The sequence below is a fragment of the Argopecten irradians genome, chromosome 15 (assembly GCF_041381155.1).
Source record: "Argopecten irradians isolate NY chromosome 15, Ai_NY, whole genome shotgun sequence".
NCBI lineage: Eukaryota > Metazoa > Mollusca > Bivalvia > Pectinida > Pectinidae > Argopecten > Argopecten irradians.
Window position 1 is genome coordinate 9546633 of NC_091148.1, and position 14733 is coordinate 9561365.

At 35.9% G+C, this 14733-nt stretch overlaps 2 protein-coding genes across 3 annotated transcripts; one reads left to right on the forward strand and one right to left on the reverse strand.

The window, feature by feature from the left end:
• The first annotated feature begins 598 nt into the window (after positions 1-598).
• On the forward strand, positions 599-6617 carry LOC138308832 (5-hydroxytryptamine receptor 1D-like). 2 transcript variants are annotated; one of them, XM_069249852.1, is made up of 2 exons: positions 599-1963; positions 4707-6617. In XM_069249852.1, the coding sequence occupies exon 2, from the start codon at positions 4723-4725 to the stop codon at positions 6019-6021; it is 1299 nt and encodes a 432-aa protein (XP_069105953.1). In that variant the 5' UTR covers positions 599-1963; positions 4707-4722; the 3' UTR covers positions 6022-6617. The 2 variants fall into 2 exon arrangements, with proteins under 2 accessions (XP_069105953.1, XP_069105954.1); XM_069249853.1 differs by lacking the exon at positions 599-1963 and adding an exon at positions 4299-4398.
• A 7184-nt stretch (positions 6618-13801) lies between these two features.
• On the reverse strand, positions 13802-14335 carry LOC138308569 (uncharacterized). Its single transcript, XM_069249615.1, has one exon. The coding sequence runs from the start codon at positions 14333-14335 to the stop codon at positions 13802-13804; it is 534 nt and encodes a 177-aa protein (XP_069105716.1).
• Positions 14336-14733: the final 398 nt, after the last annotated feature.

Consider the following 14733-nt stretch of genomic DNA (forward strand, 5'->3'; position numbering starts at 1 on the left):
TCCAAGGGTTACTATCACTCTCATTATACCCATCCCTAGACTATCTCTTTGTAAAACTGCGTTTTCTGCTGCCTTCAGTTTCACTATGAGATAGTCCAGGGGTGGATATAACGTCAGTGATAATAACCCCTGGAGTATTGTTGATATCTATAACTAGACATGCGTTTTTGGTTTGCAGTTGGTTGAAATGTTATACATACTCTGAAAAACAAGGATGGCATTGTGTGTGAATGTCTGCATTTTATGGGAAGCCGCATTCTAGATACTCCAGGGGTTGCTATCAATGATGTGGATATAATGATAGTGATTGTAACCCCTGGAGTATCAAGGATGGGGAGACTGCGGTATATTTGTGTTGTGTCTCTTATCAATAGTAGAATGTTCACTTGATTGGTGATTTCTTCATTCTCCTACTCAGTACCCGAAATTGCCCTAGCTTTAATTTCAGGTTATGGCAACTTCAGAGAGATCTTTGAAAAGAATTAATATGCAGTGGAAAGATTTCCGGGGAAAAGATACCAAATCATACATACTGACCTCCAATTTAGCATGTATACAAAGAAAGGAAATGATAAAAGGGAAATTTTCTTTTAAGTCATCAGTACCAGGTAGAAATGGCCCTACATCCACGCATATACTTATAAAACCAGTGAATCAGTGCATCATTACGGGGAATCTCCGAGATACAGAGATAATTCTCACAGTTTTCACATGCTCATTACATCCTTTTAGTAAGCTATTGTTCGTAATGACATCCTCGTTTTGAAGTGGATGCCTAATATAGGCTATGGAAATAACACATCCTACTTGATGTATCGTATACACACTCGACTCCCGATCTACACGGATCAGTCTGTGGCATCAACTGGGTTCTACAGGTCCACACGGGTCCACAAAGATTATTTACTAACTACAGCGATCTACAAGTTTACATAGACCAGTTACCAACAACTGAGATTAACAAGTCTTCAAAGACCAGTTACCAACAATTCAGATCTTCAAAGACCAGTTACCAACAACTCAGATCTACAAAGACCAGTTACCAACAACTTAGATCTACAAGTCTACAGAGACCAGTTACCAACAACTCAGATCTACAAGTCTACAAAGACCAGTTACCAACAACTCAGATCTACAAGTCTACAAAGACCAGTTACCAACAACTCAGATCCACAAGTCTACAAAGACCAGTTACCAATGACTGAGATCCATAAGTCTACAAAGACCAGTTACCAAAATCTGAGATATACAAGTGTACAAGGCCAGTTACCAACAACTGACATCTACATGTCTACAAAGACCAGTTACCAACAGCTGATGCATACAAGCCTACAAAGACCAGATACCAATAACTGAGATCTACAAGTCTATAAAGTCCAATAACCAACAACTCACATTTATAAGTCTACAAAGTTCAGTTACCAACAACTTAGATTTACAAAGTCCAGTTAGCAACAACTCAGATCTACAAGTCTACAAGGACCAGTTACCAACAACTGAGTTCCATAAGTCTACAAAGACCAGTTACCAACAACTGAGACCCATAAGTCTACAAAGACCAGTTACCAACAACTGAGTTCCATAAGCCTACAAAGACAAGTTGCCAACAACTCATATTTACAAGTCTACAAAGACCAGTTACCAACAACTCAGATCTACAAGCCTTCAAATACCAGTTATCAAACAACTTAGATCGAAAGTCTACATGGAGCAGTTACCAACATCACATGAGTTTTTAAAGTTCACAAAGATCACTTACGGTATTGACTGTTATTCACATGTTTAATAGACCTGTTACCTACAACAGCTGATTCACAGGTCTACCCGTTACTGTACTCAACTGAGATCCAATAGTCTATAGATGCTACCTAGACCAGTTACGAACATCCCCAGATCTACCAGTCTGCAGGTCCATTATAATTACCGGTATATTTGAATCAGCAACCGACATCAACTGGGATCGGTAAGTACATGTAAAAAGCATTGTTTAGAAAAAATATCCAATAAACTTTTTAAATCTTATAAGGCATGCGATCTTTGAGCTGTGTTAAGTGTACAAGTAATTTTATTAAAGATACTCCACCGCCGACAGCATAAACGATGCTAATCATTTGGACAATAAATAGTGTTAAATCGTGTATATATAGATTTCTTATCAACGTAAAAAATGATATAAATAATACACATATACATGTATATTTTTATCTTGAAGTAAAATTAGAAACTCAAACTTTTCAATGGTGGTAATGGTGTATAGTAAGTAACTTTTGTAACTGAAGAAAAATACTAAATCATCTGCTCCTGTTTCAAAGAGAAAAAATACCGTTTGTCAGCGGTGGATCATCTTTAATTTGTATCTATCCTTTTGTTCTAGAAAGCCTCGGTTATGTAGGAGTAATAAACATTATCAAGAAATTCTATGCGAATGTTTGTTTAGCTAGTATATATTGCCATATTATTTGTTGATCAATTTGAGCACAGAACTTGTTGAAATTTATTGTCATAATTTTTATTATGTCGTTTAACCATTTACTGTATCTTTATTAGTTCCATTCAATAAAATCACGTTCTGATTATGACAATGAAGCTAACTTTTGACAAGCAGAATATTTTCTTAAGTGAAATTTTAACTCTGTGATGTAGAAGTTTACCTAACTTTCAAAATGCTAGAATGGTTTGACTGCATGTACTATACACAATATTTTTGTCGTGATGAAAGTTCATTGTTTTCCTGACTAGTGACTTTTTTTTCTGGTAGTTCCACTTCACAATGTACAGTTCAAGTACCTATAATTGGTTATTTTGTGAGATTTTATTCTATAAAGAATATTATAGAAATTGCTAAATATCACAGTATGAAGTTAGACAATATGAAGTTAGACAATATACTGGATAAACCAAAGTTGTTTAAATATGTTTTTGCTTTTTTTTTCAAATTTTCTTCAAATTTTGCTTCTCATTTTGAAATTAATATTAAACGGTATATATCTGGATTTCGTGACGGTGGCTTTTTCAAGTTCCCTTCGTTCAAGGTCCGTTTTTAAGAATATTTTCCGATTTCGATTCTTCAAAACTACAATTGTCCCCCTTGCGTCCTTGTTTTGCAAGAATATGTAAAACAATAAAATTCTGAAGACGGCCATCTTATATCTTTGGCTGCATTAGTTGCATAGTGGAAGACTCCCGATTTTGGTGAGAAATTCCCGATTTTGATGGGATACTCCCGATTCTACCTGGAGACTCCCGATTGTCACTGCATGTTTCCTAAAGACATGTCTCATTTCAAACTTCTCAAGTTCCACTAGTTTAATTTAGCTCAAAATTGTAGAGGATGCTAAGGAAAGGCCCATAAAATGTTATTTTTCGGCCTAAAAATTGTTTTGGTGCATGATTTTGTAATCATAGTTTTTCCAATACCATTTCAAACTTCTCCCCAAGTAACACATCATGTTTTAATTAAGGGCGCCTGTATCCCTCAATTCCGCTAGCTAAGGGTGTTCAGTACCTTGTCTAGTAAAGTTGTTGTTCAATCACTTACGATCTCTACACATCGTAAGTGATCGGAACCCCTGGAGTATCGAGGATGCAGTACGATAACTCCCTGAAACACAGTATCGTACTGAATACCCTTGGTTAGTGGAATCGGTGTCCCTCTATAGCTAGATTTCGAGTTAGTTAATTATTGTTATGCATTAATATCAATAAGTGTTCCGGAAAATCTGCACTAACAATACGATTATGCCGTATTATACTTTAATAAAACCAGATATAGTTGACGCATGTACCGACTGAAACTGAGAAGGAAGTTGTGCGCACTTTTCGATTCCACTTTAATCGCCATTTGACCTCTTGATTCAGTCTAATTCAAGTGATTTGACCTTTAAGTGGATCTGACAAGTAGATCACGTACCGATATTGACACCGCCCTGTAACTCATAGTGCATAGCACGTATTATATACTACAAGTATGGCTACATGTATAACGATATATTTACTTGACAGATACATATAATTAACCCTATATTTAAAAGTACTACTTAGTTTGATATGCAGTCCTCAAATAACCCCAGTTTTTGCAGGATTTTGACATTTTTTATATATCTTCTGTGAAAATGGGAATCGATGTATAAGCACATTTGTATTTCTTCCGTAAACAAACAAAACGCTTTTGTTCACTGTACAACGTGTCATATTAATGCAAACGGAAAATCCAAATTATAACGATAATTGTTTAGTAGTAATATGCCAGATGGACTTGTGTCAAATACTCCGGAAGCTATGTAACCCAAGTTGACCCTATTGTAACTTGACCTTTATACAACGACAAGTAAACACTGTCACGCATTTTTGTTCGCATTTTGTGTTTTGTTGCTGTTGTTCGATGTTGATGTTGTCGAGGTCAGTGATATTTTACTTTTTGTTGTTTACCGTTGTTGTTTTTGTGTTGTTGTTTCCGCAATCTGTTGTTTACAGTTACAGTTGTTGTTGCTGCTGCTGCTGCTTTTGTGTTTATTTATTTTTTGTTGTTGCTATGGTTGCTGTTGCTGTCTCTAATGTTATTTTATCTTTTTCAATAAACGCTTTTTGTTGTTGTTTGCAGATGCATTTATCGTTGCTAATATGTTGTTGTTGTTTTCGTTATTGGCGCCTTGATTAATGTAGCTGCTTTTGTTATCTTTGAATTTTTCTTTCTCTTACTTTTTTAGATAAATAAAGACCATTATGGAAGCTTCAACCGGAAACATGTCGAGGATGACGTCATCAGTGGAGCAAGTCACAAGCTACAACATGACGTCATTTAATACTGTGACCGTTACCTTCATTCCCACCACGCATAGCAATGTTTCTGATGATCAAGAGGAGATGTTTATTTCCAATTCTGAAATGGCACAAAAGTTGCTTCCCGTCACATTATATGTTTACGTTTTGATGTGCTTCGGACTAATTGGAAATTCGGTGGTTGTATATGTTTATTTATTTACGTGGAAATCAACAACAGTTAAATATTTTATTGGTTACCTAGCAACACTCGATCTCATCACTTCCGGTGTGTGTATGCCACTGGATATTGTCATGCTGACCAATCCGATCACAACGAACAGCAGCGCGCTCTGTCGAATCCTAAGATTTTCCCGCGCTGTGACGTCAATCGCTGAAGGATTCATGCTTGTGGTGATCGCAGTCGACAGATATTTACGTGTATGTAAATACAAAAAGAAACAAATATCGAACACAACAGCTAAGAAGCTATGCTTCGTGTCTGTACCTGTGTCGCTTAGTTTGTCCTGGCCAGCGTTATTTGTGTTTGGAAACTTTGACCGATCGTCTGATCCCATTCTTCAGACATCTTGTTCCACAGTCCAGCACCTACGAGGAACATTTTACCCACATTTATATTACATCATGATGTGCCTTATATTTGTAATAGTGTCCGTATCTTTATTTGTTTTATACATTTCAGTTGGAGTTAAACTCTGTCGTCTGCGACCAGATTCAAAACTTTCAGCTTCAAAAGCCATGGCTGAACATTTCAGACAAGCTCAACTTGATTTTTCAACAGACGGATCTCGCTCTAGTACGTTAAGGGGCGAGGACAGAAACACTAGAAAGGCGATCGCTCGGAAGTCGTCTTTTGTGGATTTATCCAAAGTTTCTGTTAATTTGAACTCCATGAGAAAACGATCAACTCGGATAATGAAAAGACAGAAAACATCATTAACTTTGTTTTTAATCACGGCTGTTGAATTTATCAGCTTTCTTCCCTATGTGACACTGGTCGTGTGTGTTTCGGTCATACCGAATTTCCAGGATGGAATGTCAGAGCCCCAGCAAGTATGGTACAATATAGGACTACTGTCATATTTCCTTGGAAACGCACTTAATCCGTTAATATACGGATTTTTCAGTGGAAATTTCAGACGAAAGTGTATGGAAATATTGCAATCTGTCAAAAACGGCAAAAAGGATCCACCATCATGTATCAGTTTTGACGTTGATAATAGAGTTTCTACATTGAAATGAAGATAAGAGATTTTCTACATTGAAATAAAGATAAGATAGTTTCTACATTGAAATGAAGATAAGAGAGTTTCTACATTGAAATAAACATAAGAGAGTTTCTACATTGAAATAAAGTTAAGAGAATTTCTACATTGAAATGAAGATAAGACAGTTTCTACATTGAAATAAGGATAAGAGAGTTTCTACATTGAAATAAAAATAAGAGAGTAACTACATTGTAATAAGGATAAGAGAGTTTCTACATTGAAATAAAGGTAAGAGAGTTTCTACATTGAAATAAAGATAAGAGAGTTTCTACATTGAAATAAAGATAAGACAGTTTCTACATTGAAATGAAGATAAGAGAGTTTCTACATTGAAATAAAGATAAGAGAGTTTCTACATTGAAATAAACATAAGAGAGTTTCTACATTGCAATAAAGTTAAGAGAATTTCTACATTGAAATGAAGATAAGACAGTTTCTACATTGAAATAAGGATAAGAGAGTTTCTACATTGAAATAAAAATAAGAGAGTAACTACATTGTAATAAGGATAAGAGAGTTTCTACATTGAAATAAAGGTAAGAGAGTTTCTACATTGAAATAAAGATAAGAGAGTTTTTCATAAGAGAGTTTCTACATTGAAATGAAGATAAGACAGTTTCTACATTGAAATGAAGTTAAGAGAGTTTCTACATTGAAATAAAGGTAAGAGAGTTACTACATTGTAATAAAAATAAGAGAGTTTCTACATTGAAATAAAGTTAAGAGGGTTTCTACATTGAAATAAAGTTAAGAGGGTTTCTACATTGTAATAAGGATAAGAGAGTTTCTACATTGAAATAAGGATAAGAGAGTTTCTACATTGAAATAAACATAAGAGAGTTTCTACATTGAAATAAAGGTAAGAGAGTTACTACATTGTAATAAAGATAAGAGAGTTTCTACATTGAAATAAAGTTAAGAGGGTTTCTACATTGAAATAAAGTTAAGAGAGTTACTACATTGTAATAAGGATAAGAGAGTTTCTACATTGAAATAAGGATAAGAGAGTTTCTACATTGAAATAAAGGTAAGAGAGTTACTACATTGTAATAAGGATAAGAGAGTTACTACATTGTAATAAGGATAAGAGAGTTTCTACATTGAAATAAAGTTAAGAGAGTTACTATATTGAAATAAGGATAAGAGAGTTTCTACATTGAAATAAAGTTAAGAGAGTTTCTACATTGAAATAAAGGTAAGAGAGTTTCTACATTGAAATAAAGATAAGAGAGTTTCTACATTGAAATAAGGATAAGAGAGTTACTACATTGTAATAAAGTTAAGAGAGTTACTACATTGAAATAAAGGTAAGAGAGTTACTACATTGTAATAAGGATAAGAGAGTTTCTACATTGAAATAAGGATAAGAGAGTTTCTACATTGAAATAAAGGTAAGAGAGTTACTACATTGTAATAAGGATAAGAGAGTTACTACATTGTAATAAGGATAAGAGAGTTTCTACATTGAAATAAAGTTAAGAGAGTTACTATATTGAAATAAGGATAAGAGAGTTTCTACATTGAAATAAAGTTAAGAGAGTTTCTACATTGAAATAAAGGTAAGAGAGTTTCTACATTGAAATAAAGATAAGAGAGTTTCTACATTGAAATAAGGATAAGAGAGTTACTACATTGTAATAAAGTTAAGAGAGTTACTACATTGAAATAAAGATAAGAGAGTTTCTACATTGAAATAAGGATAAGAGAGTTACTACATTGTAATAAAGTTAAGAGAGTTTCTACATTGAAATAAAGATAAGAGAGTTTCTACATTGAAATAAGGATAAGAGAGTTACTACATTGTAATAAAGTTAAGAGAGTTACTACATTGAAATAAAGGTAAGAGAGTTTCTACATTGAAATAAAGATAAGAGAGTTTCTACATTGAAATAAGGATAAGAGAGTTACTACATTGTAATAAGGATAAGAGAGTTTCTACATTGAAATAAAGGTAAGAGAGTTTCTACATTGAAATAAAGGTAAGAGAGTTACTACATTGAAATAAGGATAAGAGAGTTACTACATTGTAATAAGGATAAGAGAGTTTCTACATTGAAATAAAGATAAGAGAGTTCATATATTGAAATAAGGATAAGAGAGTTTCTACATTGAAATAAAGATAAGAGAGTTTCTACATTGAAATAAGGATAAGAGAGTTTCTACATTGAAATAAAGGTAAGAGAGTTACTACATTGTAATAAGGATAAGAGAGTTACTACATTGTAATAAGGATAAGAGAGTTTCTACATTGAAATAAAGATAAGAGAGTTTCTATATTGAAATAAGGATAAGAGAGTTTCTACATTGAAATAAAGGTAAGAGAGTTACTACATTGTAATAAGGATAAGAGAGTTTCTACATTGAAATAAAGATAAGAGAGTTACTACATTGTTATAAGGATAAGAGAGTTTCTACATTGAAATAAAGGTAAGAGAGTTTCTACAATGAAGTAAAGATAAGAGAGTTTCTATATTGAAATAATGATAAGGGGGTAGAATATCCCTATCCTTCATATCCACTTATGAAAGAGTATTTTTCTTTCATACCTTGACGTTTTACTGCAATTTTACAACTATAATATTCCGTCATTTTGAAATAAATTCCAAGAAATCCACGGTTGAAAGTCAATTTTTCATACATGAAAAATTACGTGATATTTTCAACAAAAAATCCGTCAGGCGGCATGAGTGTATTGCCCTAGACCAAGCAGTATTACACCCGTATGTATGAAAGAAATTATTTTATTTTGCCTTAATTTGGCTGAGGCTTGATTCTCAGGGTTAGGTCTCTTGTGATCGACAGGTGGAACTTTCTGTGGGCTTTAGACAGCTACAAGATATCCAAAATTATTTCTCTGTTTCATATGAAAATAAATTTTGATTCAGACAGATTATGTCGTTATTGTTTTACTACGAGTTGAACTTCAAAGAAGCTACACCGCCGATGAAAGATAATTGTTCATCTGCTTGTTTCTGACTTACGTTACACTATTATCATTTGACTTTAGAATAGTTGATTGCATCTGGAAAAAAGTAGATTCTTTACTCCCTCCATCTCTCCTCTCTCACTCCTTCCTCCATCTCTCCTCTCTCACTCCTTCCTCCATCTCTCTTCTCTCACTCCGTCATTCATCTCTCTTCTCTCTCTCACACCCTCTTCCATTTCTCTTCTCTCACTCCTTCCTCCATCTCTACTCTCTCACTTCTTCCTCCAACTCTCCTCTCTCACTTCTTCAATCTCTCTTCTCTCACTCCTTCCTCCATCTCTCCTCTCTCACTCCTTCCTCCATCTCTCTTCTCTCACTCCGTCATCCATCTCTCTTCTCTCACACCCTCTTCCATTTCTCTTCTCTCACTCCTTCCTCCAGCTCTCCTCTCCCACTTCAATTTCTCTTCTCTCACTCCTTCCTCCATCTCTCTTCTCTCACCCCTTCCTCCATCTCTCTTCTCTCACTCATTTTTCCATCCTTACTCTCTCACTCCTTCCTCCAGCTCTCCTCTCTCACACCTTCTTCGAACTCTCTTCTCTCACTCCTTCTTCCATCTCTCTTCTCTCACTCCTTCCTCCATCTCTCTTCTCTCACTCCTACCTCAATCTCTTCTCTCTATCTCTCTCACTCCTTCCTCCATCTGTCTTCTCTCACTCCTTCTTCCATCTCTTTTCTCTCACTCCTTCCTACACCTCTCTTCTTTCACTCCTACCTCAATCTCTTCTCTCACTCCTTCCTCCTTCTCTCTTCTCTCACTCCTTCCATCTCTTTTCTCTCACTCCTTCCTACACCTCTCTTCTCTCACTCCTTCTTCCATCTCTCTTCTCTCACTCCTTCCTACACCTCTCTTCTCTCACTCCTACCCCAATCTCTTCTCTCACTCCTTCCTTCTTCTCTCTTCTCTCTTCTATCACTCCTTCCTCAATCACCTCTCTCACTCTTTCTTCCATCCCTCTTCTCTCACTCCTTCTTCCATCCCTCTTCTCTCACTCCTTCCTCCATCTTCGCCCTCTTGTACTCCTTGCTCAATCTCTCCTCTCTCACTCCTTCCTCCATCACTCCCCTCTCACTCCTACCTCCGTCGCTCCTCTCTTACTTCTTCCTCCATCTCTCCTCTCTCACTCCTTCCTCCATCTCTCCTCTCTCATTCCTTCCTATATCTCCCTTCTCTCATTCCATCCTCCATCTCTCTTCTCTCACTCCTGCCTCCATCTCTCCTTCCTCCATCTCTCTTCTCTCACTCCTTGTTACAACTCTCTTCTCTCACTCATTCTTTCATCTCTCTTCTCTCAGTCCTTCCTCTTTCTCTCTTTTCTCCTTCCTCCATCTCTCCTTTCTTAGTCCTTCCTCCATCTCTCTACTCTCTCATTCCTTCCTCTTTCTCTCTTCTCTCATTCCTTTCTCCATCTCTCTTCTCTCACTCCTGCCTACATCTCTCTTCTCTCATCTCCATCTCTCCTCTCTCACTCCATCCTCCATCTCTCCTCTCTCACTCCTTCCTCCATCTCTCTTCTCTCACTCATTCTTCCATCTCTCTTCTCTCACTCCTACCTCCATCTCTCCTCTCTCATTCCTTCCTATATCTCTCTTCTCTCATTACTTTCTCCATCTCTCTTCTCTCACTCCTGCCTCCATCTCTCTTCTCTCCTTCCTCCATCTCTCCTCTCTCACTCCTTCCTCCATCTCTCCTCTCTCACTCATTCTTCCATCTCTCCTCTCTCACTCCTCCCTCCATCTCTCTTCTCTTACTCCTGCCTCCATCTCTCTTCTCTCATTCCCTTTTCCATCTTTCTTCTCTCACTCCTGTCTCCATCTCTCTTCTGTCACTCCTTACTCCATCTTCTTTCTCTCATTCATTCCTCCTTCCATCTATCTTCTCCCTTTCTCTTCACATTTTGACAGCCAAATATATGGGAAAGCCGAATAAGCTAAGGGAACTATATGTGTTTGAATTCAAATTCTCCATTCTGAAATATTCATAATATATAACAAATTATATCGATCTTGCAAAATATTTAAATTTTTGATATATATGCATATATTTCCATTCAACATTCAGTTTCCCGTTTAATCTATGTTAAACCAGATGGGCAATATCTGGCTATGAACTCCAATCTGGTCAAGCGTATGAATATTTGACGTTTCCGCCGCGTCACTGACAATGTATACACTGTATACTTACGCCTATACATAACGGTCAAATATTTTTAAAAGTGGTTTTACAGTTGTGCGGTCTATGAAATCTAACGGTATTATCGTGTTGACAAAATAGCATGTATTAAAGAATACTATCGCTTAAATTTCATTTGTTCGCTTGTTTCAAACCGTTTTGTGTTGAACTATATTCAGAAGCTGATGCTATGGCTGTTCCGTTTATTGAACTTGGTGACGTCAACACTAGCGCAAGCGGGAAATTCAAAAGATATACATGTATAGTTTTGAATTTGAATGATCGTAATGGAAATATAAGTAATAAACTGTTACCAGATTGGACATACAGTTGATATGAAGCCCATCCGTCCGAAAGATAAATATTCATGGCGCCCTAACGGGCGCCATTCTATTTATCTTCCTTCCGGATGGGCTTCATATCAACTGTATGTCCAACCCATAACAGTTTATTGCTTAAGTATTCCTATCATAATATTATTTTCAACCATTTTAATAGAAGGAGGTTAAGTATATATTTGGCACATTAAGGAATTAATTTCATGTTTTATTGATACTGTACAATATCTAAGTTTAAATTGATATTATTTTATTTTCTGTAAAATACATGGGAGGTTACTCTGATGTCTGTACCTGTATATGGGCATACATAGACCAATTATTTGATAAACAGTTAATCCCCTACCGGTACTTCTACACTAATCCCTATAGATAGCGTCACCGACGGATACAGTTGACTACACATGCAGGATACTCGTAACATGGCAAACAAAGACAATTTTAGCTTTTTTATGTTTTTACTTATTAAACCATAAATGCAAAGTAAAATTTTACAAACTGATGTAGCAATTTTCTTTTCCAATTTGACTGAATAAGCATTATAAATTTTGTTTACCAGTTTCGTTTACACATTGAATTTTGGATTGTGTGGGTGTTTATCATGAAATACATCTTCATAAATCATATTTATCACATGAAATGGCGGAGTTTTTTCCACAATTAATGCACTGAGAAATCACTGAGACATATGATATGCGTTTGTTTTCACTGCTAGGATACATATCTCTATCATAGGGGGACTGTGGCATGGTTTTTTTTCCCTCAAAAATGAATGTCAGAGATAACTGCTCTTTATGACTATCTTGCGAATGAAACAAAGCAAATACAAGGAATAGTGTCCATATAAATCTGGTCATTCTACTGCACGTCAAATTATTGAATTTATCACAATTCATGTGAAACTCCCCAAAAAATACAGCCAACTTGTATTGTTTTCTGTGATTTAAAATTTTCGATCATGTGCCACAATTATGGTAGAGTTGCCAAATTTCGAATTGGTTAAAAGAAATCTCCGACTAGCTTTTGTAGAAAATATTAGAACGTCCGTTATTAAAAGTACAAATGTTGGCGTTCTGCAAGGGTCAATTTTAGGTCCATTACTATTTCTAACTTACTGACGGAACTTTGTATATGTAGTTGTGTAGGGTAATTTCAAAAAGAAAATTGTTGCTTATTCTAATGATAGTAACCGTTTTTGTGTAGACCCTTTAGAAATGGGTTTTTAGTTATAAAAGCTACGTAGGTGGGGTAGTTTTTTGTCTCGTCGGGCTTCGATACTACTAGAACTTAAAACAAATATAATCGACTTTTTAGCATTACCCGACTACTATACACGTATGTAACACATTTTAGTGACAACGCCGTATACAGTTGCAGAATTTATGATCTACTTCGATCTTAATTAATTGTCATTGATACGAAAATAAAACGGAATTAAATCATTCTGCGAGTGATGAAAAATCATTCCTGCTCGAGTGACAAGCTATGATATACTTTTTCATCACTCGCACAAGCTAAAACTAAACAGGCCGGTTGTTTAAGTTAATGTCATTTTATACAAACTATGTTACATTCACCGCTTTGAAGATAAGCCTGTTACAAGATTCGCTCAAGATTCGCTCAAGGTACATCGTTGAAAGTGTTTAATGTCACTTGTTAAGTTGTATTGATAGTTCTTTCCTTTACTAATGCATAGCGTACAACGCGTACTTAGAAATTGACTTCCGGTTGCTCGATAAAATAAATATATACAATGTATATACAGTTCTTGTGATTAAAAAGAAAAACACTGTAAGGTACTTCTTCACTTCTTTTGCAGGCTTATTCCATATTTGTTCATTGATGGGTATAGTGATATCATCCAAGGAAATGATGTAACATATTTAATCTTATAGTCCATACATATGTTACTATATATAAATTTCAACAGCTAGCCAGCCTTCCTATGTGAAATAGGGTTAAATTTAACTGGGTGCTGATGCCATGCCCTGTTTAGATTAGTTTTGAAGCTGTTGACGGATGTAGAGGTGACTGTCTTTTCTGGCAAGGAATTCCAAGTGTTCACAATTCTATTACTGAAAAAGTGACCAGTGTGTTGTAATCGACGTTGTTTTTTGAATAATTTCCTGGAGTGCCCCCTTGCTATTCTTTGACCTGTTTCCTGGAAGAGCTTGTCAACATCTAGGATGTTTGGATAATATCGGCTCTCATCCTGCAATATTCCAGAGTAGGAAGCCCAAGTCTTTTTAATCTTTCCTCATATGTAAGATCTTTTAATGCGGGTATTCTTTTTGTGGCTCTTCTTTTGAACATTTTCGATGGTAATTTTGTCCTTCTGAAGTATAGGAGATGTTACTGGCGTGGCATACTCAAGGTGTGGTCTAATGAGCGTTTTATATAAGGTCAGGAAAATTTCAGGGCTCATATAGCAAAATGTTCTGAAAACAAGTCCGATCATCCTATATGCTTTGGTGCTGGCTTGCTTAGCATGAACTGAGAATTGAAGGGAATGGTCCATGTAGACTCCCAGATCTTTCTCTGACGACACTTTTTGTATCAGAGAGGTGGTCCCGTCCTGTTGGAGCTGGTATTGGTGGTTTCCCTGAGTGGTACCTACTTCCAGATATTTGCATTTTGATGGGTTCAGCTTCATCAACCAAGTTTGTGTCCATTCACACATTTTATTGATGTTATCTTGGAGATCAAGTCTGTCAAGGTCAGAGTGGATTCCATTGGACAGTTTTGTGTCATCTGCGAATAGTTTGATGGTACAGTTGATCATATCTGACATGTCATTCACACATAGACAAGAAAAAGTGTCGGTCCGAGGACACTTCCCTGGGGTACCCCGCTAGTCACCGATAGGGAGTCAGATATTAAGCTTCCATTAATCTTTACTCTCTGTTTAGTGTCCTCCAAAAAGGCTTTAATCCAGGCTAGTAGTTTTCCTCCAATCCCATATTGTTGTAGTTTGTGCAGTAGTAGTTCAGGTGTTTTACAGTGAAGATACCGTTTCCAGTGTTGGTTGTTTTTTAATGATGGTTGATCTGGCCTCTTGATTCAATTCTTGATTACGGAATTTGCTAGCAGTTTGTTCTTTGCTCACTGGTACATGTTTTTCAATAATTTTCACAATGATAACAGTAAAGTATTGCCAAGCTTTGTCCACATCTAGAGGTGAATCAAGTA